At 40.4% G+C, this 25,390-nt stretch overlaps 1 protein-coding gene across 4 annotated transcripts in view; it reads right to left on the bottom strand.

Annotated features, from left to right (window-relative positions):
* Positions 1–23,301, bottom strand: part of PSEN1 (presenilin 1) — a 72,560-nt gene extending 49,259 nt beyond the window's left edge. The window contains exons 1-4 of one of the 4 annotated variants that reach the window (XM_045060189.1): positions 23,144–23,301; positions 13,365–13,446; positions 13,145–13,272; positions 1,657–1,697 (exon numbers count right to left, since the gene is read on the bottom strand). In XM_045060189.1, the coding sequence (XP_044916124.1) occupies positions 1,657–1,697; positions 13,145–13,272; positions 13,365–13,375 (180 nt within the window). In that variant the 5' untranslated portion in view covers positions 13,376–13,446; positions 23,144–23,301. Of the gene's footprint in view, positions 1–1,656; positions 1,698–13,132; positions 13,273–13,364; positions 13,447–23,143 lie in introns of all 4 variants that reach the window. The other 3 variants (XM_003987805.5, XM_006932969.4, XM_019833255.3) reach the window with 3 other exon arrangements.
* Between the last annotated feature and the right edge of the window lie 2,089 nt (positions 23,302–25,390).

The following is a 25,390-nucleotide window of genomic DNA, read 5'->3' as shown; positions in this document are numbered from 1 at the left end:
GTGGATGGACATTTGGGCTCTTTCCATACTTTGGCTATTGTTGATAGTGCTGCTATAAACATGGGGGTGCATGTGTCCCTTCAAAACAGCACACCTCTATCCCATGGATAAATGCCTACTAGTATAATTGTGAGTCGTAGGGTAGTTCTATTTTTAATTTTTTGAGGAACCTCTATACTGTTTTCCAGAGTGGCTGCACCAGCTTGCATTCCCATCTTTTTTTTTTTTTTTTTTTTTTAATTTATTTTGAGAGAGAGAGAAAGCGTGAGTGAGGGAGGGGTAGAGAGAGACAAAGAGAGAGAATCCCAAGCAGGATCTGTGCTGGGCTCAAACCCATGAACCACAAGATCATGCCTGAGCCGAAGTCAGATGCTTAACCAACTTAGTCACCCAGGCTCTCCAAGACTCATTACTGTTAAGGTGTCAATTATACCAATACCTCACTCCCAACTGATCTATAGATTCAATGTAATCTCAGTCAAAATTCCAGCAGGCTTTTTGTAGAAACGCTTGCAAAATCCATATGGGAATACAAAGGACCTATGCTATTGGAAACAACTTGCAAAGTTAGAGAACTAATGCTATTTGATTTCAAGACTTCTTATACAGTTACAATAATCAAGAAAATGTAGCGGCACAAAGACCGACAAATAGACCAACAGAACAGACCAGAAAGTCCAGAAATAAAAAGATACATATTTAGACAACTGATTTTTGCCAAAGGTACAAAGGCAATTTGGTGGAGAATTTTTCAACAAATGGCACTGAAACAATTGGAAATCCAAATGGAGAAAAATGAACTTTTTCTATATCTCATATGATGTACAAAAAAATTATACTATACAGACTTAAATATAAAACCTAAAACTGTCAAGTTTCCAGAAGAAAACATACAAACTTTTGAGAACCTGAGTTAAGCAAAGATGTTTTAGATATGACACCCAAAAAAAGGTCCACAAAGGAAAAAACTGATACAAAAGATTTCATCAGTATCTAAACTGACATATTTCCACTTCTCAAAAAACACTGTTAAGAAAATAAAAACGGGGCGCCTGGGTGGCTCAGTCGGTTAAGTGGCTGACTTTGGCTCAGGTTGTGATCTTGCGGTCCGTGAGTTCGAGCCCTGCATCGGGCTCTGTGCTGACAGCTCGGAGCCTGGAGCCTGCTTCTGTTTCTGTGTCTCCCTCTCTCTCTGCCCCTCCCCCGTTCGCGCTCTCTGCCTTTCAAAAATGAATAAATGTTAAAAAAATTAAAAAAGAAAAGAAAAGAAAAGAAAAGAAAAGAAAAGAAAAGAGAAAAGCAAAGCAAAGCAAAGCAAAGCAAAGCAAAGCAAAGCAAAGCAAAGCAAAGCAAAGCAAAGCACCTAGGTGGCTCAGCTGGCCACCAAGCATCCAGCTTCAGCTCAAGTCATGATCTCATAGTTCCCTAAGTTTGAGCCTTGCTTTGGGCTCTCTGCTGTCAGTGAAGAGCCCACTTCAGAACCTCTGTCCCCCTCTCTGCCCCTCCCCCGCTTGCTCTCTCTCAAAAATAAGTATTTAAAAATAAAGAAAAGAAAAGGAAGCCAGACAAAAAAGTATGTACTGTATGATCTCATCTGTACAAAAGTCTAGGAAGTGAAAACTAGAGTATAGTGACAAAAATTTGATAAGTACTTGCCTGGGGATGAGGAGTAGCTGCGGAGAGGCAAGAGGCAAAGACTGCAAAGGAACACGAGGAACTTTGAGGGTGATTAAGTTCACGGACTGTGGTGGTTGTTTCAAGGATATATTCACATGTCAAAACTTACCAAATCGCATACTTTAAATATGGGTAGTTTACTGAATGCCAATTATACCTCGATAAAGCTGTTCTAAAAAATAAAGGGTCTTTCTCAAAGGGGTGTGTAGGTGCTTTCAAAGTGTTAAATAAGGAGAGTAACACTAGAACTACTAATAGATTTCCAAAATGAAAAATCTTCGCAGCTAAATATTAAGATGATGACTTAGCATTAATTAAAAAAAAAAAACATTTTATTATGGAAAAAGTTAAAACAAATACTGTCAGAAATGTAAAATGAAGTCCCATGTGCCCTTCACTCAGCTTCAATTATTAACTCATGGCTAATCTTATTTCATCTATTTTCCCATACATCCTGCCCCTGTGTATGAGGCAAATTTGGATGCATCATTTCATTCAGAGATATTTTAGCACAGACTTCTAAAAGATAAAGAACATATAGGCCTTTTGTGTGCGTAGCTTGGTAGGTCATTTCTATCTTTAAAAATAGACTTTACTCTTTAGAGCAATTTTAGGTTCACAGCAAAACTGAGCAGAAAGTACAGAGTTCATAGGGCCGTTGGATGACTCAGTTGGCTAAACCTCTGACTCTTGATTTTGACTCAGGTCTATGATCTCACAGTTAGGGGATTGAGCCCCAGGTCGGCTCTGTGCTGACATCGTGGAGCCTGCTGGGAATTCTCCCTCTCCTTCTTTCTCTGTCCCTCCCCAACCAGCCCCCATGTGCCGGTGCACACATGCTCTCTCAAAATAAACATAAAAAAACAAAGTACAGAGTTTACATATACCCCTTGCCCTCACACAGCCTTTCTACCCCATCAACATCCTATACCAGAGTGTACAATCAATGAATGTACATTAACATGTCACTATCACCCAAAGTCCATAGTTTACATTAAGGTTCAGTCTTGTGTCACACATTCCATGGGTTTTGAAAAATGTATAGTAATATGTATCCACCATAGTATCATATAGAATAGTTTCACTGTCCTAAAAATCCTCTATATTCTGTTTATCTCTCTCTCCCTACTACAACTCTGGGAAACCACTGATTTTTTTTTTTTTTTTTTTTACCGCCTCCATAGTTTTGCCTTTAAAAGCTATTTTCGGGGGGGCATGGGTGGCTCAGTCAGTTAGGCGTCCAACTTCAGGTAAAGTCATGATCTCATGGTTCATGGGTTTGAGCCCTCCATCGGGCTCTGTCCTGACTGACAGCTCAGAGCCTACATAGAGCCTGCTTCAGATTCTGTGTCTCCCTCTCTCGCTGCCCCTCCCTTGCTTGTGCTCTGTTTCTCCAAAATAAATAAGTGCTAAAAAAAAATTTTTAAAGCTATTTTTAAGGTTCAGAAAAACAAGTGCTATAGCCATTATAAATGCTTTCATTTCAGTGGCAGAGGGAAGGATTACTCACTATATAAATGTTGTAAGTGTCAGGGAGGGTGGGGTCCTTTGGGAAATGGTAAGTATGTGGGAAGTGAGTTCCTATGAAGCCAGATTCCCCACATCTCCTACACGATAAACTCAGAGGCTTTGTTTTAATTCCTTCTCCCTTCTCCTTACTTCAGAACAGGATGCAAGTACAAGTCCAGCCACCCAAGGCATGTGAATCCTCAAACAGGGAGAATACTTTTCAAGCAGCAAAAACTGTGGAGGTATTTTTAATTCAGTGTAGTGCTTGTTTTGTTTTGAACCTTGTTTTCTGTCTGCCTTTTTTTTTTTTTTTTAAGAGCGAGAGCATTTGCGCAAGCCAGCAGGGGAGAGGGGCCAAAGGAGAGAGGAAATCCCAAGCAGGATCCAGGCTCAGCACAGAGCCCAACACAGGGCTCAATCCCATGGCCCTGGGATCATGACCTGAGCCAAAATCAAGAGTCTTGGACACTCAACCAACTAAGGCACCCCTGCTTTTTTTTTTTCTTTAAGTTTTACTATTGTAATTAAAAGATTATACTTAGGGGGTGCCTGGGTGCTCAGTCGGCTGAGCATCCAACTTCAGCTCAGATCATGATCTCAGGGTACCTGGGTTCAAGCCCCATGTCGGACTCTGTGCTGACAGCTCAGACCCTGGAACCTGTTTTGGATTCTGTGTCTCCCTCTCTCCCTGCCCCTTCCTGGCTTGTGTGCTCACTCACGTGCTCTCTCTCTCTCAAAAATAAATAAATAAACTTAAAAAAAAAAAAAAGCCTACTATTAACCATCACCTTACACTATTGATTGGATAAGCCCCCCCCAAAAAAAAAAATCCTACTATTAACCATTACCTTATACTACTGATTGGATAAGCCATAAGTAACACACGATTGAAATTATCTCAAAATTCTCACTGTTACACATAATGCTTCAACGAATATGCTTGTCTACATTTCTTGGCACTCTTATGGTAATATTTGTATAACATAAATTTCCAAAAGTGGAAATCCTAGGTCAAAATGTGTGTACATTTTTAGACTTAACTGCCAAATTATCTCCAAAAGGCCTATGTATTTGCAGACTCAATTGACAACTTGCTTCCAAATAAACAGAAACTAGGGCGCCTGGGTGGCTTAATCTGGTAAGCATCCAAGTTCGACTCAGGTCATGACCTTGCAGTTCATGAGTTCAAGCCCCATGTCAGGCTCTGTGCTGACAGCTCAGAGCCTGGAGCCTGCTTTAGATTCTGTGCCTCCCTGTCTCTCTGCCCCTCACCTGCTTGCATGTGGTCTCTCTCTCTCAAAAATAAACATCAAAAAAAAATTAACCAAATAAACACAAATTAAACTCCCATGAGCCACACATGAGAATGCCTATCTCCCCATATCTTTAGTAGCAAGGAGTTTCTTTTATTTTTTTTTTACGTTATCTCTACCCCCAAAATGGGGCTTGAACTTACAACCCAGGGTTGCATGCTTTACTCACTGAGCCAGCAAGGCACCCCATAGTGGGTTTCAATCCTTGCTCACTGATAGGTGAAAAATGAAAAGTTTTCACTTCTGTGTTTCTTCTTATTATTAAGGTTGATCAACTAGTCTTTTCGTGTATTTACAGACATTAATATTTCTTCTTATATTAGTATTGTTCAAATCCTTTGGCCATGCTGTTACTGAATTGTTCATATTTCTTTTGACTTCATAAGAATTCTTTGTACATTAAGGTATATCTGTCATTATGCATTATCAGCATAATAATAATTTGTCCAGTTTATTTTTTCTTTTTTTTGTTTGTTTCTATTTGTTTTGTTTTTGCCCAGTTTATTTTTTTACTTTATTCATGGCAGTTATTGCCACACTTAAGTTTATAATTTTATATTGCTGGGGCGCCTGGGTGGCTCAGTTGGTTAAGCGTCGAACTTTGGCATAGGTCACAATCTCACAGTTCGAGAGTTCGAGCCCTGCACTGGGCTCTGCACTGACAGCACAGAGCCTGCTTGGATCCTGTCTCCCTCTCTCTCCTATCCCTCTCAAAAATAAACATGAAGAGAAGAGAAGAGAAGAGAAGAGAAGAGAAGAGAAGAGAAGAGAAGAGAAGAGATATGAGGTTAGTTCTATCAGTCTATGATTTGCTAACAACTTAAAGTTCTTTGCATTTAATGTTTTGAATTAAAAAAAGATAATGCAGAAAACCTTTATTTTTAAAGACTAAACATGCTGTAATTTTATAAATTTAGCAACTGAAGGTATTGGACTCACATAAGTACGCTTCAGCAATTGCTTTATATAGAGAATCATTATTGATCTTTCAATGGATTACTACTTTAAGGTTTCTATTTTATTTATTTCTATTTCATTTACAAAGGACTGACATTTTCTAGTGTAAATCAGAAAGGCTGTTGACAATTTATTTCTTTAAGGTCTAGAAAATTTAGGTCAGAATAAAGGAACATGAATAAAAATTCCAAAATCCCATTTATGAATCTTATCATTTTTCTCTGATGTCACTTTCCCTTCATTTCTTTACCTAAATAATTCGTTCTCAAACCCCAGACTGAAAGCACTGGCAAATTCTGAGAATGGATCAGAAATGCAAACTCTGTGACCCTATCTCAGACTTACAGGATCAGTAACTTTGGGGTTGGGAGTCAAATAATTTTTATTAACAGTTCTTCCAGAGGATTCCAATGCACAAGAAGGTTTGAAACTCCCTGCTCCAATATACATTTTAATTTTTTTTAATATTTTTTAATTTTATTTTTGAGACACAGAGAGAGCATGAGCAGGGGAGGGGCAGAGAGAAAGGAAGACACAGAATCCGAAGCAGGCTCCAGGCTCTGAGCTGTCAGCACAGAGCCAGATGCGGAGGCTCAAACTCATGGAGTGTGAGATCATGACCTGAGCTGAAGTCGGATGCTCAACCGACTGAGCTACCCAGGCGCCCCTCTAATATATGTTTTAAAAAGGCTAATCAACAATATAAAAAAATCCTAAACTTACTCTAAAAAATTCTTCTATGTTTTAGAAAACTAAGGTCTCAGCTAATCCACATAAAAGATGTAAATCTACACCAACTCAAAACATGAATTTTCACTATTCTGAAGTTTATACTTTCAATTTCCTCTAGTTCCAGTATATTCCTGTCACATCAGATGAAATGGAGGCTTCTGGCAAAAAACGATGACAAGTCAAGGAAAAAGAGCTCTACTCATCAAAATTTTGCACCAGAAAAATAAAACATTACAAACTATTTTAACAGGTACAGTAAAAGTAAACCTAAGGATTATGACAGATCACAAACTACAGAAAAAGGCCCAAATAATGTTCTTGTTAGAGCTCCTTTAATATCCAAACTATACAATACATTTAGGAAACCAAGAACTTCAACTATTTCACAACTTGTAAGCTTTGGCCTCTGTCAGAAATAGTTGACTCATTAGCTAGCTTCTAGAGATGGTGAGTAAACTAATGGAAAAAAAGTAAAAACTTTTGATAGAATGCCACCTCTAAGTAAGCAAGGCAAACTTTTTTGAGGGAAAAAGAATAAAATGAATTCTCCACTTAGCTCCTGTGACATACCAAACTACCTTTTTTTAATGTTTATTTACTTATTGAGAGAGAGAGGGAGAAAAGAGAGAGAGAGAAGGGCAGAGAGAAAGGGAGAGAGAGAATCCCAAGCAGGCTCCGTGTTTACAGTACGGCTGACAGCGCCAGTGCAGGGCTTGAGCATGCGAACCAGGAGACCCTGGGATCACGACCTGAGCCGAAATCAAGAGTCAGACGCTCAACAGACTGAGCCACCCAGGCACCCCAAAACTTACTATTTTTTAAGGAAAATTTTCTAAAATGCATTGTAAACATTTCAGTCTTTTAAACTGGAGACTGACAAACATACCTCGAGGGCATAATGTAATATATGGCGATCAATACAGGCGCTTTCAAAGACCCAATGCTAGCATGCTGTTTTAGTTTCTTTTACATCAGTTGCTCTAACTCTCCTACTACTCTTACTCACTCATCACAGAGAACCTTGAATGCTTCTCCCCTTTCCATAGATATTCCTCAAATAGCACACTGTCCTTTTGCAACTTTTCTTCACATTCAAAAACTTCTTTTAAAAATAATTTTCTAGGGTCGTCTGGGTGGCTCAGTCAGTTAAGCGTACAACTTTGGCTCAGGTCATGATCTCATGGCTCGTGAGTTCGAGCCCCACGTTGGGCTCTGTGCTGACAGCTCAAGAGCTGGAGCCTGCTTCAGACTCTGTGTCTCCCTTTCACTCTGCCCCTCCCACACTCATACTCTGTCTCTCTCTCTCTCCTTCAAAAATAAACATTAAAAAAAAATTTTTTTTTTTAAAGACAACTAGTAGAAAAATGGGCAAAGAACATAAACAGGCAATTCGCAGAAGAGGAAATGCAAATGGCCAATAAGCATAAGGAAAAAAGTTCCACCTTATTAGAAACTAGGAAAATACAATTAAAGTAACCTGAGGAGTCATTTCAAACCCATCCAACTGATACACACGAAGTCAGACAATACCAAAAACTGGCCAGGATATAAAAGAAGGAAAACTGCTGTATGCTCTTGATATATAACCACTTCAGAAAACATACTGGCAAACTCTAATACAATGTAAGATCCATATACCCAATCATAGTGATTATCATTGAGAAGCTCTTACATGTGCAGAAGGATTAATGACTAAGAGTATCATTGCAACACTGCTGGTTACTGTGAAAAACTGGAAACTATTAAATATTTATAAACAAAAACTAGATCACTTTTATATGTTCACAAAATAAATAAAAAACGAATGAACTAGAGCTTTACGCATCTATATATACATAAATTCCAAAAACAGGTCTCTTCTGCAACATGTACTTATGCATTTCAAAAATGTGGGAATTTTCTTCTACAACTTTCACAAACACACATATATTTCATACACAGTTTTAAAACCTGCAAAGTGGTGATACATTAAATATCGCTTATGTTCATAAATATAGTAAGCATGACAAACACTAAATTCAGGATAGCAACTAAAGGCCAGGAAAGTAAGAAGGGGAATATGGGAGAGAGGCTCCAATTTTATCTTTAATTTCTTTCTGTTATATAATTAGACCATCTGTCCAAATTAATTGCAAATTTTGTTTAGTTTGGTGAGGATTTCATTTCACATACAATCAATATATAACAGAAACAGAAAAACCTTAATGAAAATACTCTTCAAAATTAACAAAGTATACAAAGCAAACATGACAAGACATTAAAGTTTAATAAAGTTGGGTGGTAGGTAAATGGGTACTTATTACATTATTTGTCATACTTCCTGCATACGCTTAAAATATTTCATATTAAAAATTTCAGAAATAAACATCTGGATTAAAACAAGACCACAATTTTTCAGCTCTCTTGACTAATCTCATCAAACTCTAACTCCCTTCACTGTGAATGAGATTACCCATAGCTGACAAAAGGAAAACCTCTTTTCTGGGCTAAGGCAGCCCATCATCTATCTGCTAAGGATGGAGGAATGAAGTCATGGGCAACATTTTGTTTCTGGAAAGACAGAAATGTTTTAAATGTTATCTTCTACTTGAACACTAACGATATACCATTGCAATTATACTTGAAGTTACACAACAAAGTCATCTAACTGAGTAAGACTGGGTTAATCAGATCCAAATGATTTTAATTTCATTATACTTCTCATAGGGTAATCACCTTGATCTTATTTTCTCAGGACTGTCCCAGTTTTAAAACTGAAAGCCCTGTGTTCCAGGGACCTCTCGGTCTTGGGCATACCAGGACAGTTGGCCACCCTAAATCCTGGTCACAACAAAACTTAGGAGAGAGAATTTATCTAATAAACCATCTTAATTATACAGATGGGAAAAATGAGGTACTAAGAAATTAAGTGAATTAAACCAACTTACAAACAGCTGTTTCAAATTACACCTGGATGAGAGTTCTTTCCTTTAAAGGGCCTATTTATAGGTCACTCAGCCACAACCGCTAATTGCCAATTCATCACTGTTCCTGAATCCTCATAGGTCCCCCAAACCCAAAGGATTGCCCCATAAGTTCAAGACTACAGATGCTCCTGACGTTGGAGGAAGAGACAGAGTAAAGAAATAGAAGTCCATTTTTTACACTGATATCTGAATAAATTCTGTAAGAAAGTTACTTTCCTTCTAGTTTCAAAAATATGTTTAAATGAATGTTCATTTATTTTTATAATATTTAAAATAACCTATATGCACACTCTAGGGGATATATTGTCATAGATAAGCACCTTAACAGAACATTTTAATAGCACTTTAATTCAGAGGCCCTAAATATATGGCCCTAAAACTAAATAATGTTTGTGACAGTATCTAGCACAGGGTCTAACTCACTGAAGACATTCAATATGTTAGTTTCCTTTCCTGAGCAGCATGGAAAGACTGAAACTTTCCACATCTCTCAATTTCCTTGTGATTCTTCTAAACTAGCCACTGAGCAAATAAAGAAAGAAGCCTGATAAGGACTTTTGATGCCTGCAGAGGCTCGTCTTCATGTGCTTGTATCTAACAAATCCACTCTCCAAGAGGGGAAATAAAAGAGCTGCTTTCAATTAATCCACAAAAAACAGTCATCTACATTCAATTTAAATTTGGACTTACCCCCATTTTTTCATAACCAACCAAAGCATGTACACAATGGCTTCTTTATAGCAAAAAAAAAAAAAACAAAAAACTTAACAATGAGATTCTTTTCCTTTTTGGTTTTGTTTTGTTTCAAGTACACTGGTGCAAAATGAATACACAAGACTTCGTATTTTCCTTCCCCAGAATTTTTTCATACAATATCTCCTTTTAGTATTTGTAACATTTTCCTGGGGTAAGAGATAGTTGTAAGAACAGAAAGAACACTGGAGGAAGCTTGACATTAGAAAGCACAGTTTTATGTACCAGGTTTGTCCTATAATTTTCTATGTGATCTTGGACAAGCATTTAAACTGCAAAATGGGAATAATACCTATCCCATGGTAACTGGAAAGTATGAGAATGTATACAGAAGATATTTGTAAGCTGCAGAAGACATTTTTAAGAAGGTAAACAAAAGATAAACTTATTTGATATCCCATAATCAATGGCAGGGTTAAAATTAAATAAATCAGGCCTGGTTTTCTAGGCAGTGGTCCCCTAAAAGATCTGGAAGGTACCATTGACAACATTAGCACTAAGACTTGCTAAAATTACACGAGTACATGTAATTATCAATAAAAATCCCATGTCAACTGTAACTCCTCTACAGCACCCTTTATTTCAATTTATCAATTACTAAGGTATAAAACAAGGCAGACAAAAAAATATATATATAGACCATGAAAGCCCCACAAAACCTGAGTGTGAGGGACGTAAGTAATACTGCATTAACAATGGAGAGCTAACTATGTGCCAAGCACCATTCCCACAGCTGGGGATACAGGGTTACACAGTAAAGGGAGGCAGATAAACACATTAACAAGTTAGTAGACAGTATGGTAGAAATGCTGATATGTGCTATGCACAAGTAAAGCATGGAAGGGTATAAGGGGTAGTAGGGTGGGGAAGGGGAGTAGAGGAAGGAAAGGCCTCACTGATAGGGTGACTCATGAGGTGACCTAAATAAAGCAAGTGAAGAAAGCCATCTGAGAAGAATGGGAGAATAATCCAGGACCCAGAGACAGAAATGAGGAAGCAGTGAGTAAGGGAGAGGTTAATAAGACATAAGACAGAGATGGGGGCAAAGGAGAAGAATCCGATCAAGACCTCAGACCTGATTTTTTCTGAGATGAGATAGCTTTGGAAGGTTTGGAACAAATAGGTGACATATAACTGTGTTGTTGTTGTTGTTGTTGTTGTTGTTTTTCCCCAAAATTTGTTAGTGGTGGAATCTTTTGTTCAAATGGATCCACAGAAGATCAATATGTAAAAAGATACAATAGGAGCTGCTCTAGTTAAAGAAGGGAAGTTTCTTAGTTAAGAAACTAAGTTGGGACTGTCCCCATGTTCCCTCTCCCTACTCTGAAGTAACAGTTTTACAAAGTCTGTGGAATTGAAACTACCAAGGAACTTCATAATCTGGTCTCATGCTAACTTTTCAAAAATCTATTCTGGGGAGGGGCGCCTGGGTGGCTCAGTCAGTTAAGCTTCCGACTTCGGCTCAGGTCATGATCTCGCAGTTGGTGAGTTCGAGCCCCACGTCAGGCTCCGTGCTGACAGCTCAGAGCCTGGCACCTGTTCCAGATTCTGTCTCCCCTTCTCTCTGTCCCTCTCTGGCTCATGCTCTGTCTCTCTCAAAAATAAATAAACATTAAAAAAATTTTTTTTTGGTTTAAATCCATTCCAGGGAAATAGCAAAAAGGAGCATATCGAGCTGCTGTTACAAACATGTTTCCACAAAAACCAGTCTTTGTAACACCCATTATCAACCAAGAACTGAGGTAAAAACTCTTCTCCTCTCCCTTCCTTCACACACCCCTCAGACTACATACTACCCTTTACAGCTTGTGTTCCCTTTTAGGGCTTCCCCTGATAATTATTTTAACTTGATCTCACTTGATTAAAAATGTTCTGGCAGTACAGTGTGACCTGCCTCTGATGACATATCTCTGGATACAGCTTCCCTGTCTATTTATATTTTAGGAAAATTCTTCCTCCACTAGTGTTATTTCTTCTATCAGTGATGATAGAAGTTTGCTCTACTCTAATCCTACCCATTCATCAAAGAATATTTTGTGAAGCCTTCCTCCTCACATTTTGACCCTTAATTGGAATCCTAAATCTTAGTGTGAAGGGCACTTCCAGGCCATCTAGTTAGTGCTCTAGCTCATTGCTCATTCCACAGACTAACTCTCTGCAGATGTGGTTGGTAGTTTTCCAGCCTTCTCTGGAACTGCTTTTAGTGACAAACACAATAAGCCACAAGGCAGTCCGCACCCTTTCAGATGTACAACAAATTATGAGATAATTCTTTTTTATTGACCCAGAACCTGTTTCCTTCCACCACTGGTTCTGCTCTCTGGTTCTAACAGGGGAAAGTCTGATCCCACCCCACCCGACCTGACCCCTCACAGCCTGCATAGCTTATAGTTGGCCTTCTATGTTCCCCCATTCTGGCTCCATCTCTAAAAATCCTACCAATTTCCCAGCTATCTCACAGTCCATCTGTGGGATCTACATTCCATCTGTAATGATTAGCTAACAGAGTTGCAGGCAGGTTGGGCATCTGTGTCTCATAACGCTAATTACACCCCTTTCTTGATTCTCTCCTTTGAACTCTTTTTTTTAATGTTTATGTTTATTTTTGAGAGAGCGAGCAAGCATGAGCAAGGAGGGGCAGAGAGAGGGAGATACAGAATCTGAAGTAGGTTCCAGGCTCCAAGCTGTCACCGCAGAGCCCAACTTGGGGCTCAAACCCATGAACTGTGAGATCATGACCTGAGCCAAAGAAGGATGCTTAACCGACTAAGCCACCCAGGTGCCCCTCCTTTGAACTCTCTTAGGATTTCTACACTCAGTCTTGCATTCATCACTGTGCATTCTCCCAATGAGCATTTACTGGGCACTGTCAGGAACCATGCCGGGTACTGAAAAAATAAAAGTAAATAAAATGTACTCGGCCCATGGAAGAGCAAGAGTAAGTTAATGTAAAATAACAAACAGCTGGGGAAGTTGGAGAGGCTTTAATAGAGGAGGTGATATCTGAGGCAGGGAGAAACTATATTAACACCTACATCTCACACAGCCTTGTGTCCCCAGCACTAAATGGTACAATGCTTTGCCCTCAGTTGAAGTTCAGCAAACAGGTAAATTTGATAAAGCAGAAAAAGCTTGCTCAGTCCCCTCAGCCTCTCTCGGAAATGAGGGAAGGTGGTCACTGAATCCGTAGTCTGGCAAGGGCAGTTTCAGGGGTTGACACTGTACCTGGCTACGTACAGTATTGCTCAGGTGGTTGTCCTCGGACATCTGTGCATTCTGGAAGTAAGACAAGGGTGCAGGTAACTCTGTCATTGGAGCAAGCGTATAGAAATACTTTTTCACAGAAAACAAAACCTCTTGGGGTTCTGAAAAAGGAAAAAGAAAACAATCCTTTGTGCATTACAATTATACTTTTATTTTCAAACACTTCCATAAATTACATTCAGCCAAAACAAACCTTTCTTTCATGTGTTCTCCTCCAAGCCAAGCTTTCTAAGGACCTCTCAGGCTGCTGTCATTTGCAGGCTCCCGGATCAGGTCTGAAATAGGATTTTACCAGGTCACCCAGAGTTGATCAAACCCTTGTAAATCTATTCACATGAATCAAACACTTATAATACCAATTTGTAAACCAGAAATGTATTAATCTGCCATCAACTTCAAGTGACAAACTTTTGTCAGTTTGGTAATGAGTAAATCTACTTGAGAAACCAAGTATTTTCAATCACAAATATATCTGATGATTTCAGATTTAGAGCAAAGGGACCTAAATGATATTAAAGAATGTTCTCTTCAACATTCCTTTTCCTATGATGACTAATCCAAATTAACCTTTCTATCTCCGTAAAATTGTCTAGGGCTTTTAATTTTGCAAAATTCTCTTTGTCGTCTCATTTATCCTTACCACAATGCCCCCAAGCCAGGGGAAGCAGGTAACATACCCATTTTACAAAAGCAGAAGAGGACCTAAGTTCAGCGACTTGCTTAACATCACACAACTGGGCAGACCAGGACAAAAATCACAGACTCCTAACTCCCAGCCTTAGATCTCTCCTTTGCATCCTGGCCCAGCCTTATTTACACATTCCATTCGGTCTCCCAGAGTTCACCCTGGGGGGGGAGGGGGGGCGGGGACACATTCCCATTTGCCTGTCTGCCTTAATTTCCATCAGCCAATATTTTTATTTCAACTTCCCTTTTCATAGAAAGTCTTCAGAAATACAGAAGGAAAAAAAATCTGTTTGTATACCTAAGCAGTATTCTCATTTACACACAGTAAGACATTACCACTTACACACTCACACGAAAGTATTTTGTCAATGTCCGGTTTCATTTTCACTTTCAACTTGGGTATCCTCTACCTTGTAAATACTCTACTTTTTACATTCTAGTGATTTTTCATCAAAAACACCGAAGGCAGATTAAAAACACACACACAGAAAGTAATTTTCTCCTCTAGTACTGAGTTCAAATTAACCCTTAATTACCTATACCTAGATCATTTAAATCATGGCAAATTTTTAATCAAGGCATGCTTCCCCCCTATCCTACATACTTTTAAATACCATGCCAACCTTTGTCCTCCCTTCCAGCTTCAGCCCATGGGTAGCTGATGTGAAATCAGGGGATTGCAAATGAATATTAACTAAATAAGAAATAACTAATGTAAATTTGTTTTAAAAATAAAGTTAAACATATAAATAGAGACAACAGTCACCTTTATGTGGTTATTTACTCAAAGTGGATATTTGGGAAGTTTTTGCGAGTATTGGTAATGTTTTGTTTCTTGATCTGGGTGCTAGTTACACAGGGATTTCAGTCTGTGAAAACGCACTCAGCTCTGTACCTATGAGGTGTGCACATTTCTATATGCTTCAATTTAACAATTCAGAGATTTTTGTGGAAGTAAACCTACATTTATGGTTATTCATACCATTGGTCCTGTCTCTTAAAACGAATAAAATTAAGACTTGGCAACATGTATGTTAGCTTACCTAAAAGAGAGCTGCATGCCAATAGAACAGATATATTTTTTGTAAGTCCAATAAACATTCAAAGTAAATATTCTGATCTATGCTTCTAAGATATTTTAAAGTTGACTATCATTGAAATTTTAACATTAATGTAGCATTAATGATCAGCAAACAGAGCACATATTATTCCCTTCTTTCCCACAAAAACATCCAGTATAGTACCTATCACCTCAGCTAACCCAGAAATGCCAGAGGATGGCAAACAGAAAAAGCTACAAGTTGGTCACTTCCACTGATTGCCTGCTATACCAGATCATTTGAAGTATAGCTCTATTACAGAAAAACCTTCAGAAATCTGTCATTAATATTCTCATATAATCCCTCAGAAACAAAATAACAAATAAATAAGAGTGTTAGCCAAATGAAACAGCAAAATACAAGAAGGGGCCATGCTGGCAAAAATAAATAAAAAGTAAGTATATTACCAGATAAAATAGGAAAAGAAAAGTGATTGTCTATTTACTAAATAGTAGTTTACTGGCTTTTTTTTTTTTAACGTTCATTTTTTTATTTTGAGAGAGAGAGCCGCGAGCGGGGAAAAAGGCAGAGAGAGCAAGCTCTCGCTGTCAGCACAGAGCCCAGCTGGGCTCAAACTCACTAACTGTGAGATCACGAGCTGAGCTGAAATCAAGAGTCAGATGCTTAACAGAGCCACCGAGGCACCCCTACTGGCTATCTATTTACACCAAAACTCAAAGACAGACACTGAGGGGATTTACTTAATTGCATTCACTTCATCCACTTTACATATGAAAGCCATGTGGCACACAGAAGTCTACTAACTTGCACAAGGTCACATCCAGTAAGCAAAGGAGCAAAGCAACGGCTCACATACTACACATTATGCTGCCTCTGTGCAACAAACTCCATCCCTGCCCTTTGGGAGTTTACAATAAGCATTGAGTTACATTATGAAACAAAAAAAGTTATAGTGAGCTGATTTTTATTACTACTAGAACTGCTGCTTAGAAGTAAATGAGATCTTTAAAAAAAAACCTAGTAAATGAGATCTTAAACTTCAATGACTGATCTAACTCTAAATTAAAAATTGAAGTGTCGGGGCGCCTGGGTGGCTTGGTCAGTTAAGCGTCCAACTTCGGCTCGGGTCATGATCTCACGGTCCGTGAGTTCGAGCCCCGCGTCGGGCTCTGTGCTGACAGGTCAGAGCCTGGAGCCTGTTTCGGATTCTGTGTCTCCCTCTCTCTCTGCCCCTCCCCTGTTCATGCTCTCTCTCTGTCTCAAAAATAAATAAACGTTAAAAAAAAATTATTAAAAAAATTGAAGTGTCAAAAGTTTTCCCAATATATACTCCTAGTATTTGTATCTGGTCATTTTAATTTTAGTAGTTTCTACCAGTATCTTTAGGTTTATAGGATCTGTTCAGGTATTACAAGAAACCACACAAACTGATTATCACACTGGAGATTTCTCAGACAAGTCTTGTAAGAAGCATCAATAATGTGGTAGTCACTTTGGCATATCCCAATATCACTTTCAAAGGCACATCCTGTATTTACATGTGAAAAATTAAGGGTCAGGAAAGGTGAAAGAATTTGCCAGTGCATGATTATGGGGCAAGTAACACCGGTTCCGGAACCCAAGTATTCTGATGCCCAGCCCAGGTCTTTTCCAGTTCACTTAGAGAAAGCTCATGCTTCCACTGATGCTTAGAAGATCACAAAGCTACAGGGTGACCCTTCTTGGAAGGGCTGCTCTTTACATGGAGCTCAGCAGGAAGCACAGGCAAGCACCAGCCTGGCCTGGTGAACAAACAAACATTGTTGGTACAAAGAAAGGCACAGGCAAAGCCTGATTTGATTCTGGTCCAGTAACAGCTGAAAACAATTGAGTACTGCATGAAGAAGGCCAATGACCCAACTGTCCAGGCAGTGTGGCAAAGGACACTACTTGATTTTATAACATCCTTAGCATTCTTGCCCTGAGAACCAAAAAACAAAACAAAACAAAAAAACAAACAAAAAAAACCCCAAAAGGTAGCTGTTGGGAAGTGAAGATCTTGTGACCCGAACTGCAAGGGGACGGAAGTAGATTTTGCTGTTTTCTCTCTCTGGCCACCTGCTAAAGATTTTCTGAGACTGACAGAGCACAACACTTGAATTCACTGCCATCCATTTCCTTTTTCTCAAGACACGTGCTCAATCAAATAAAAGGAAAAAGAAATCCTTCTCTGATGGGCAACTAAAATTTCCATTATACACAATGATACTAAAAAACCCCAGAAGAATACAAATAATCTCAAAGCTTACATATGCTGAACAAAAGTCCATCTAATCAGAAAACCTATCCATCAGCACTTCAAAAAGTATCATAAGAGCAAAGGTTTAGAATCCCAAAAATAAGTTTATTAAAAGTCCCATTTAAGGAAGCACCAACAGAAACATACATTTCTGTCTCTCACTCCATCTCAAGGTAACAACTAAACCTCAAACTCTTACAGTAAGCTTACTTAGTTACTGATATTTCTTTCTTCACTGTCAGAGATAAACGTAAAAATTTGTGTTTTTTTTTTAAAGTTTATTTATTTATTTGGGGAGAGTGTGCACATACACAAGCTGGGGAAGGAGCAGAGAGAGAGGGAGAGAGAGAATTCCAAGCAGGCTCCCACAGCCTGACTCCAGACTTGGACCCACAAACCTTGAGATCATGACCTGAGCCAAAATCAAGAGTTGGACGCTTAACGGACCAAGCCACCCAGGCACTCCAACAAAATTTGTATTCCACATAAACAAACATCTCCGTGAAACTTATCACGATCTTGTCCAGCACAAAGAGTTGGTGGTTTAATGACTCTAGTCAATTGACTAGTTTCTTCTTCACTTAGAAAACCACCATAAGGGGCGCCTGGGTGGCGCAGTCGGTTAAGCGTCCGACTTCAGCCAGGTCACGATCTCGCGGTCCGTGAGTTCGAGCCCCGCGTCGGGCTCTGGGCTGATGGCTCAGAGCCTGGAGCCTGTTTCCGATTCTGTGTCTCCCTCTCTCTCTGCCCCTCCCCCGTTCATGCTCTGTCTCTCTCTGTCCCAAAAATAAATAAACGTTGAAAAAAAAAAAATTAAAAAAAAAGAAAACCACCATAAATAGGGGTGTCTGGGTGGCTCAGTTGGTTTAGCATCTGCTTCAGCACAGGTCATGATCTCACAGTTCATGAGTTCCAGCCCTGCATCTGGTTCTGTGCTGACAGTGAAGAGCCTGCTTCAGATTATGTCTCCCTCCCTCCTTTTGCCCCTCCGCTGCTTGCACTCTCTCAAAAATAAATAAACATTAAAAAAAAAAAACAAAAAAACCCACCAAAAATATTTTTTTTAAGTACCTTTGTATCGTGATGCTAAGAAGTTTTTAAGTGCCAAATGAGACTGTGATTTATTTTCCACAAAAGTTATTTATCAGCTTTGATGTTAGTTTGACAGCTTCTTCCTGGACAGGCCGCCCAAGTTCTGATTATATGGATGGGCTGGGAGAGCCTCTATTTGAGTTTTCAAAACCTCACATCCAACAATAAATGTAACCAATCTCCAAACCGCATTCATAATTAAATTTAATAAAAATAATTTGAAATTAACTTAAAACTTCAGGAATATATATATACTGGAAAGACTCTGAATTTTAAGAGACTGGGAGCAAACAATTTCCTCAGTCTTACAGGAGGCTTTGTGAAGGTGGTAGACTCCAAAAAGAGCAAGGATAGTGATATATCTATTTGGTGATTTTTTTTCCCTCCTCCGTCCCACTCTACTTCTGTGAGCCATCTGTGGTAGATTAGATTATTATTCAGCAAATATTCACTCCTCCCCAGCATCTCCCAGGGAAAAATAGACTTCCCCACGCCCGGGATATCGAGCTCGGCTCTGTGACTTGCTTTGGCGTCAAGGTGGGTGCAGCCTACTAGCCACCCTGTGCCTTTGTGCACAATCATCTGACTTGCTTTGGTCAAAGGGATCTCAGCAGATGTGACACAAGCAGACTGCTGAATTTTGCTTGTGGAGTTGGTCTTCTTTTGCTTCTGCTGTTGCCTTGAGAAGAGCTTACCATGGGTAGCCACTGCCCCTTCAGCCTGGGCCCCAGAATAAGACATGCAAAGCAGAGCTACCCTAGCTGATCCACAGTCCTGCAACTTGAGGCAAATACGGAGTCAAATACTCTAAGGCACTGGGTTTTGGGGAGGTCTGTTATATAGAGTTACTATAATTGTTTTTAAATAATAATGGTTACATGTGCTCAGAAGATGCACTGAAAATGAAAAAAGACTTACAAATCCAGGATTCTGTATCTGAAACCCTTAAGACTAAATGTGTTTGGAATTCGTATTTTTCTCAGATTTTATAAAGGTAGTACAATGCAAATACTGTATGTTTTTAATGCTCCCTCAAAGTCTTAGAATCACAAAATAAACACATTAATAAATATATAGTGAGGGGCGCTTGGGTGGCTCAGTCAGTTAAGTGTTCAACTTCAGCTCACGTCATGACCTCACAGCTCGTGAGTTTGAGCCCAGTGTTGGGCTCTATGCTGACAGCTCAGAGCCTGGAGCCTGCTTTGGATTCTGTGACTCCCTCTCTCTCTGCCCCTCCCCTGCTCACGCTCTGTCTCTGTCTCTCAAAAAATAAATAAATGTTAAAAAAAATTTTTTTTAACTATATATATTATATAGTGAAACATATAAGTAGTCTTAAATTACAACAATAGGTTCAGGTTAGATTTTTCTATCAAATGAATGACACAAAGCCTTTTGGTTTTTTCAGGGGCTTTTGGATTTCATAATTGTGGACATGGGACTATGGTCTTATATTATCAATATCTGTAATCATTTTAAAGAATCTTTCCCCAAGAAACCTTTACTTTCAGTAACTCTACATGGAAGGTATGATTACTCCCAGTTTGTCTCAAATTCATTGTGGAAATGGGTTGAATACAAGTAATCTTTAATGAAAACATGACTACTCACATCTAACTAATTTGTAAATCAGTGGTTATACTCAGCAATCCTTGCATTCTCTCTTTTGCTTTACATCAGTTTAAGGAACTGTATGGGGCAGTGTGAAAACCAAACATTAATACCCTTTAATCAACACACACTTTCAGGGTTTCTTCTACAAAACCAGACATTGTGATAGGTGTTGGGGATGCTACCAAATCAGATAATGCTTCTGTTTCCTTAAGGGGCTAACTCAGTAGAGGAGAAGTCAGACAAGTATATTTTTATATTAATTACATGTTGAAATAAAAACTTTTAGATGTACTAGGTTACATAAAATAGACTATTAAAATTAATTTTATCTACTTCCTTCTACCTTTATAAAACTTGTTCATTAAAAAGTTTTAGGGGAGAGGCGCCTGGATGGCTCAGTGGGTTAAGCGTCTGACTCTTGATTTCAGTCCATTTCATGATCTCAGCTTGTAAGATCAAGCGCAGAGCCTGCTGGGGATTCTCTCTTTCCCTCTCTCTGCCCCTCTCTGCCAATAAACAAACTTTTAAAAAAAGTTTTAAATTAACATTTGTACCTCATACTGTTTCCACCAGACAGTGCTGCTCTAAATCTTCAGCTCCTTCTGCTATACCAGGCCAGATACTGAAAATTCCTAACAGCCTTCTTCCCGAAGCTTCCCTCCCTTCCTCAGCCTTTGTGACACTGAACTCTGGAGGTTCTCCTCCCGCCACTCATTCTCCTCAGGTGGTTCCTCGCCCTTCTTCCACTCCTTCATTCTAAGTGTTCCTAGGGTCTGCGTGGGCCTCCTTGTCCCCTTCCTTTCATTAGGCATTGCTCCAACATCAACTAGAAAGTCTATTTCAGTGACTCTCATATTTACAGCTCCAGGTCTGTCCATGGGACATCTTCACCTGCTGGCACTTCCAAAGTGATACTTCCAAACCACTTCCTCATGTTCCTCTCTAAACTAGTTCTTTGCTCCTAACTTCCTTATTTCTGCAATCGTTTCCCCCTTTCTCCAAACTTAAAACCTCCTACTCAGCTTTATATTTTATTCCTTCTCTACTGGATGCCATGTCCTGTTCATGCTTTTCCTTTCTAAGCCCCTGTCATCACCAAAGATCAAACTCCCATCATATCTCACCTGAATTATGCAAAGTCACCTCAATTCTCTTATCCATTCTAGCCCCCACTATTAATGTGCCTAAAGTTCTGACCACAACAGTGTCACTCGTAAAACACATTCCAAATCTGCCTAACATCACATGAAGAGTCAGTATTAAAGGTCTTTGAAAGGTTTTTCAGAATATACCATAAAGAAGTCTCTCCCTATAATCTTCAATAATATTAGTGGGAGAGGCACCTGGGTGGCTCAGTCGGTTGGGCATCCGACTTCAACTCAGGTCATGATCTCACAGTCTATGAGTTTGAACCCTACATCGGGCTCCAGGGCCTAGAGCTTGCTCCAGATTCTGTGTCTCCCTCTCTCTCTGCCCCTTCCCCACTCACGCTCTGTCTCTCATTATTCAAAAAATGAATAAACGTTTAAAAAAAATTTTTTTTTTTTTTTTAATAATATTAGTGGGGCACCTAGGTGGCTCAGTTGGTTAAGCGTCCGACTTCGGCTCAGGTCACGATCTCAACAGTTTGTGAGTTCAAGCCCCGAGTCAGGCTCTGTGCTGACAGCTCAGAGCCTGGAGCCTACTTCAGACTCTGTGTCTCCCTCTCTCTCTACCCCTCCCCTGCTCATGCTCTGTGTCTATCTCTCAATAATAAATAAATGTTAAAAAAAAATTTTAATAAAATAATATTAGTGGGAAAGCAGGAGCAGAGGAAGCCTGGATCTGAGAGAGGAACAGGATCACCTAAGCTTTGGTAACATATGTTGTACTTTCCTGCTAGGGTGGTTCTCAGAGACCAACTTCAATCTTCAGTTTCCCCTAAATGAAAATCCTTGCAGCAGTCTAGGACAGTTACAGCCATTAACTTAAAATTCAGCAAAAATCACATCCATTCAAAGAAAGTATACCTAGGACCAGAAGAATGGAAAACCAGATACTAGATGCCACTTCTATTATCTACTGGGCGAGGGTAGGGGGAGAATCCATGCACTCAATATATATGATCTTTTTCTCATTGTTAAGGGTTTATTATTAAATGGGGGTGGGGGAGGGCTTAATTGGTTGAGCTCTGCAAATGAGTTAAGGAGAAATGAAACAAACAGGCTTTTTTGCAGATGACTGAAATTAGCCGAATGCAACAAGCTCCAATCTACTTTGCTGTTTTATTCTCCTTCATAACAGTTATTTTAATGGTCAGAGTGGGTCACTAGAGGCTTAAGATCCAGAGAATCCCTGTTTGTGATACACCCTGATTATAATACCCTTCCCACTTTAACTCCAGGAGTGAAAACCTTTCCCTTTCCACTGTTAAAAAAAAAAAAAAGAACTCAAATAACAAGACTCCCTAACCAGATGTGGTTTCTACTTGCCTGAAACTTTACAGAATGTTACAAGCTTTACAGCGTGCTCTGTCACATAGTTATACATGCCACAGTTATTTGCATCTTATCCTTATCTCCCAAAGTCCTGAATACTATATTAATCTTGCCCAAAGCAGGCAAGTAGTGCTTTTAAAATTATTATTAAATTTCTCTCTTACAATAAAAACATATTTATTTGAAAAGCATCCGAACGAGAACAAAACGTAAATATCCAAGACACATGCAAAGCAATGAATATCATGCCTCGCGACAGTTCCAACCAAGGCAAAAGCATCAGACCCTGTTTTCCTCCTCGAGCGTCAGACACAAGGAACTCAGCCCTGAGTGCCACTCGCTTCCCCAGACAAGGACACACTCAGGGCATGAGGCGCGGAGTTTCACTAGTTGCTCAACCAGACCGAGGGCAAGGAGCTTCCTCTTTCTCCTGCTCCACTCCAGTCAAGACCGGCAATCCCGGCCCAGGGCACCTGCGCCCTGAAACGTCTTCGGGAAACCAGCACTTCCGGAACAAATCTACGGAGGGGAATCTCTTCAACCTGACCGCGCGCTGCGCCGGGAGCAGGAGAAACGGGCCGCCCCTCCTCGTTCCCCACTCGGGGTTCCTCGGTCCCCGCTCGGCCGCGCCCCGTTCCTCATCCTCGAGGACACCGGCTCCACGGCCCGGGTAGCGACACAGGGCCGGGCCCTGCCCGCGACCGCCCATGTCTGCACCGTGTGAGGGGCACCTTCCCTTCTCCCCTAAGTCCCCATCACGCACCTACTCTTCCCTCGCCGCCGACACCGGCCCCTGGCAGGGGAGGCTCCTTCCAGAGCAGCCGCTGTTTTGTTTCCGATGTGAAATCGCAGCCTCTGGAGCTGCTCGGCCTAGGCCCCGCCCAAAAGGCTTCACTGGTGTCGTCATTTCCGGCTCTGGCGTCGTTGGCGGCCAGCCGGGGGAGGGGCGGGACCTGTAAGGGCAAGAGCAGGGCCCACCGGTGCAGGGGCGGGGCCTAGAGAAAGAGGGTGGGGCTTCCGGTAGCGCGGGCGCAGATTGCGGGGCAAACCCTGCGCTCCAGCCGGCCCAGGGAACTAGAGGAACCCGCCCAGAGTGCTAGCTTGAGTCTGAGATTGTCAGGGATTCGAGGCTGCTCTTGAGCTGAGGATGAACGTTTCTACCTCACCTGGGCCCAGCGGGTGCTTCTTCTGGCCTACAAGTGATGGCAACTTAAATCTAACGTTTCTTTCATTTATCTATAGTACCTACTTATAGTGTTTCTCAATGCGAATCAGCTGCACCACAGTCAAGAGGATACTAATTAAAATTGTAAATATCTGTGCCCTCCACACCCTACCCAATGAATCAAAACTTACGGGAGGAGGGGGGGTGGAACCTGAAAAACTGCATTTTAAACAAACATAGCTGGGTAGTACCTGGGTGGCTCAGTAGGTTAAGGGCGGCAGACTTTGGCTCAGGTCATGATCTTGTGGCTGGCGAGTTGAAGCCCCGCCTCAGGCTCTGTGCTGGCAGCTCAGAGCCTGCCGCCCGCTTGGGATTCTGTTTCCCTCTCTCTCTCTGCCCCTAGCCACTCCCACCCCCCCACCCCCCACCCCCCCCCACCCCCCGCCGACCCCGCTCACACTCTGCCTGTCTCTCAAAAGTAAATAAACATTAAAAAAAAAAAAAAATTAAACAGCCCGGGATTCTTAAGCTCCAAAGTTAAAATCCAGTCTTCTTAGATAATAGGCTTCCAGAGAGCATAAAATGTGTCTATTTTTGAAATGCCCAGAGTATTTCATACACAGTGAATTGCTCAGCGGTCACTTAATTTCCGCGTCTGCCAGCTTTTCGTCCAAATTGCAATAAAGACAGTACCAATAACTAACTCCTTAAGTAGTATGGCATACTCAGACACTCATCCGAAAGCTAAGAGTAAAACTAGTACTACCATGTAAAACCAAAGGTGAAGAATAGAGAAATGCTCAAATTCACAGGTAATCTGAAAACTGACAATGAAATCAATGATGCATGGCATCTGGTCAAATGATATCTTTTGCTTCTTTTAAATTCGTCCCCCAATATAGCCCTACATGTTCCTAAAGCATGGGTCCCCAATCCCTCCCTCCTCTCCCCACCCAATACATTGACAGATTTATAAGTTTTTTCCATGAACAGGAAAGAGATATGTTAGAGGAATAAAAATGTTGACACTCCCCCTTCAAAACATTTAAGTTTATTTGAGAAAGAGAGGGAGCATGAACAGGGGAGAAGCAGGGAGAGAGAGAGGGAGAGAGAGAATCCCAAGGAGGCTCCATGCTGTCAGTACGGAGCCCAATGCGGGTCTCAGTGCAAAACTGCAAGATCGTGACCTGAGCTGAAATCAAGATCCTGATGTTTAACCGACTTAGCCACCCAGGTGCCCCCTCAAAATATTTTTTTAAGTTTGGTTTGTTTGTTTGTTTGTTTACTTATATAGAGAAAGAGAGTGAGAGAGGGTGGAAGGGCAGAGAGAAAGGGAGAGAATCCCAATCAGCTCAGAGCTATCCTACCTATCAGAGCAGAGCCCAACGCTAGGCTTGAACCCACACACTGTGAGATCATAACCTGAGCTAGAATCCAGAGCTGGATGTTTGACTGAACCACCCAGGCACCACCCCCCAAAGATATTTTTTTTAAATCTTCACTGAATGCAATCTGGTAATATGTGTAGAAAGTCTTAAAATGCTGGTAAACTATTTTTAGAAACAATCTCAAAATATCTGTGCAAAGATGTTCATGAATTATTATTCACATCTTACAACAAATTATGGTTCATCCACTTCACAAAATGCCATTAAAAGTGTTTATGAAGGTTATGTGTAACAGAAATGTTCTGATTCTGTTAAGTTAAAAAAAATAGACATGACATTTATGCATATGGGGGCATGTGGGTGACTAAGTCGGTTAGCCTCTGTCTCTTGATTTCAGCTCAGGTCGTGATCTCACAGTTCATGAGACTGAGCCCCACATTGGGCTCTGCACTGACAG

Source organism: Felis catus, chromosome B3 (genome assembly GCF_018350175.1).
Source record: "Felis catus isolate Fca126 chromosome B3, F.catus_Fca126_mat1.0, whole genome shotgun sequence".
NCBI classification, from domain to species: Eukaryota; Metazoa; Chordata; class Mammalia; order Carnivora; family Felidae; genus Felis; species Felis catus.
This window is presented reverse-complemented; position numbering and strand designations above follow the sequence as displayed.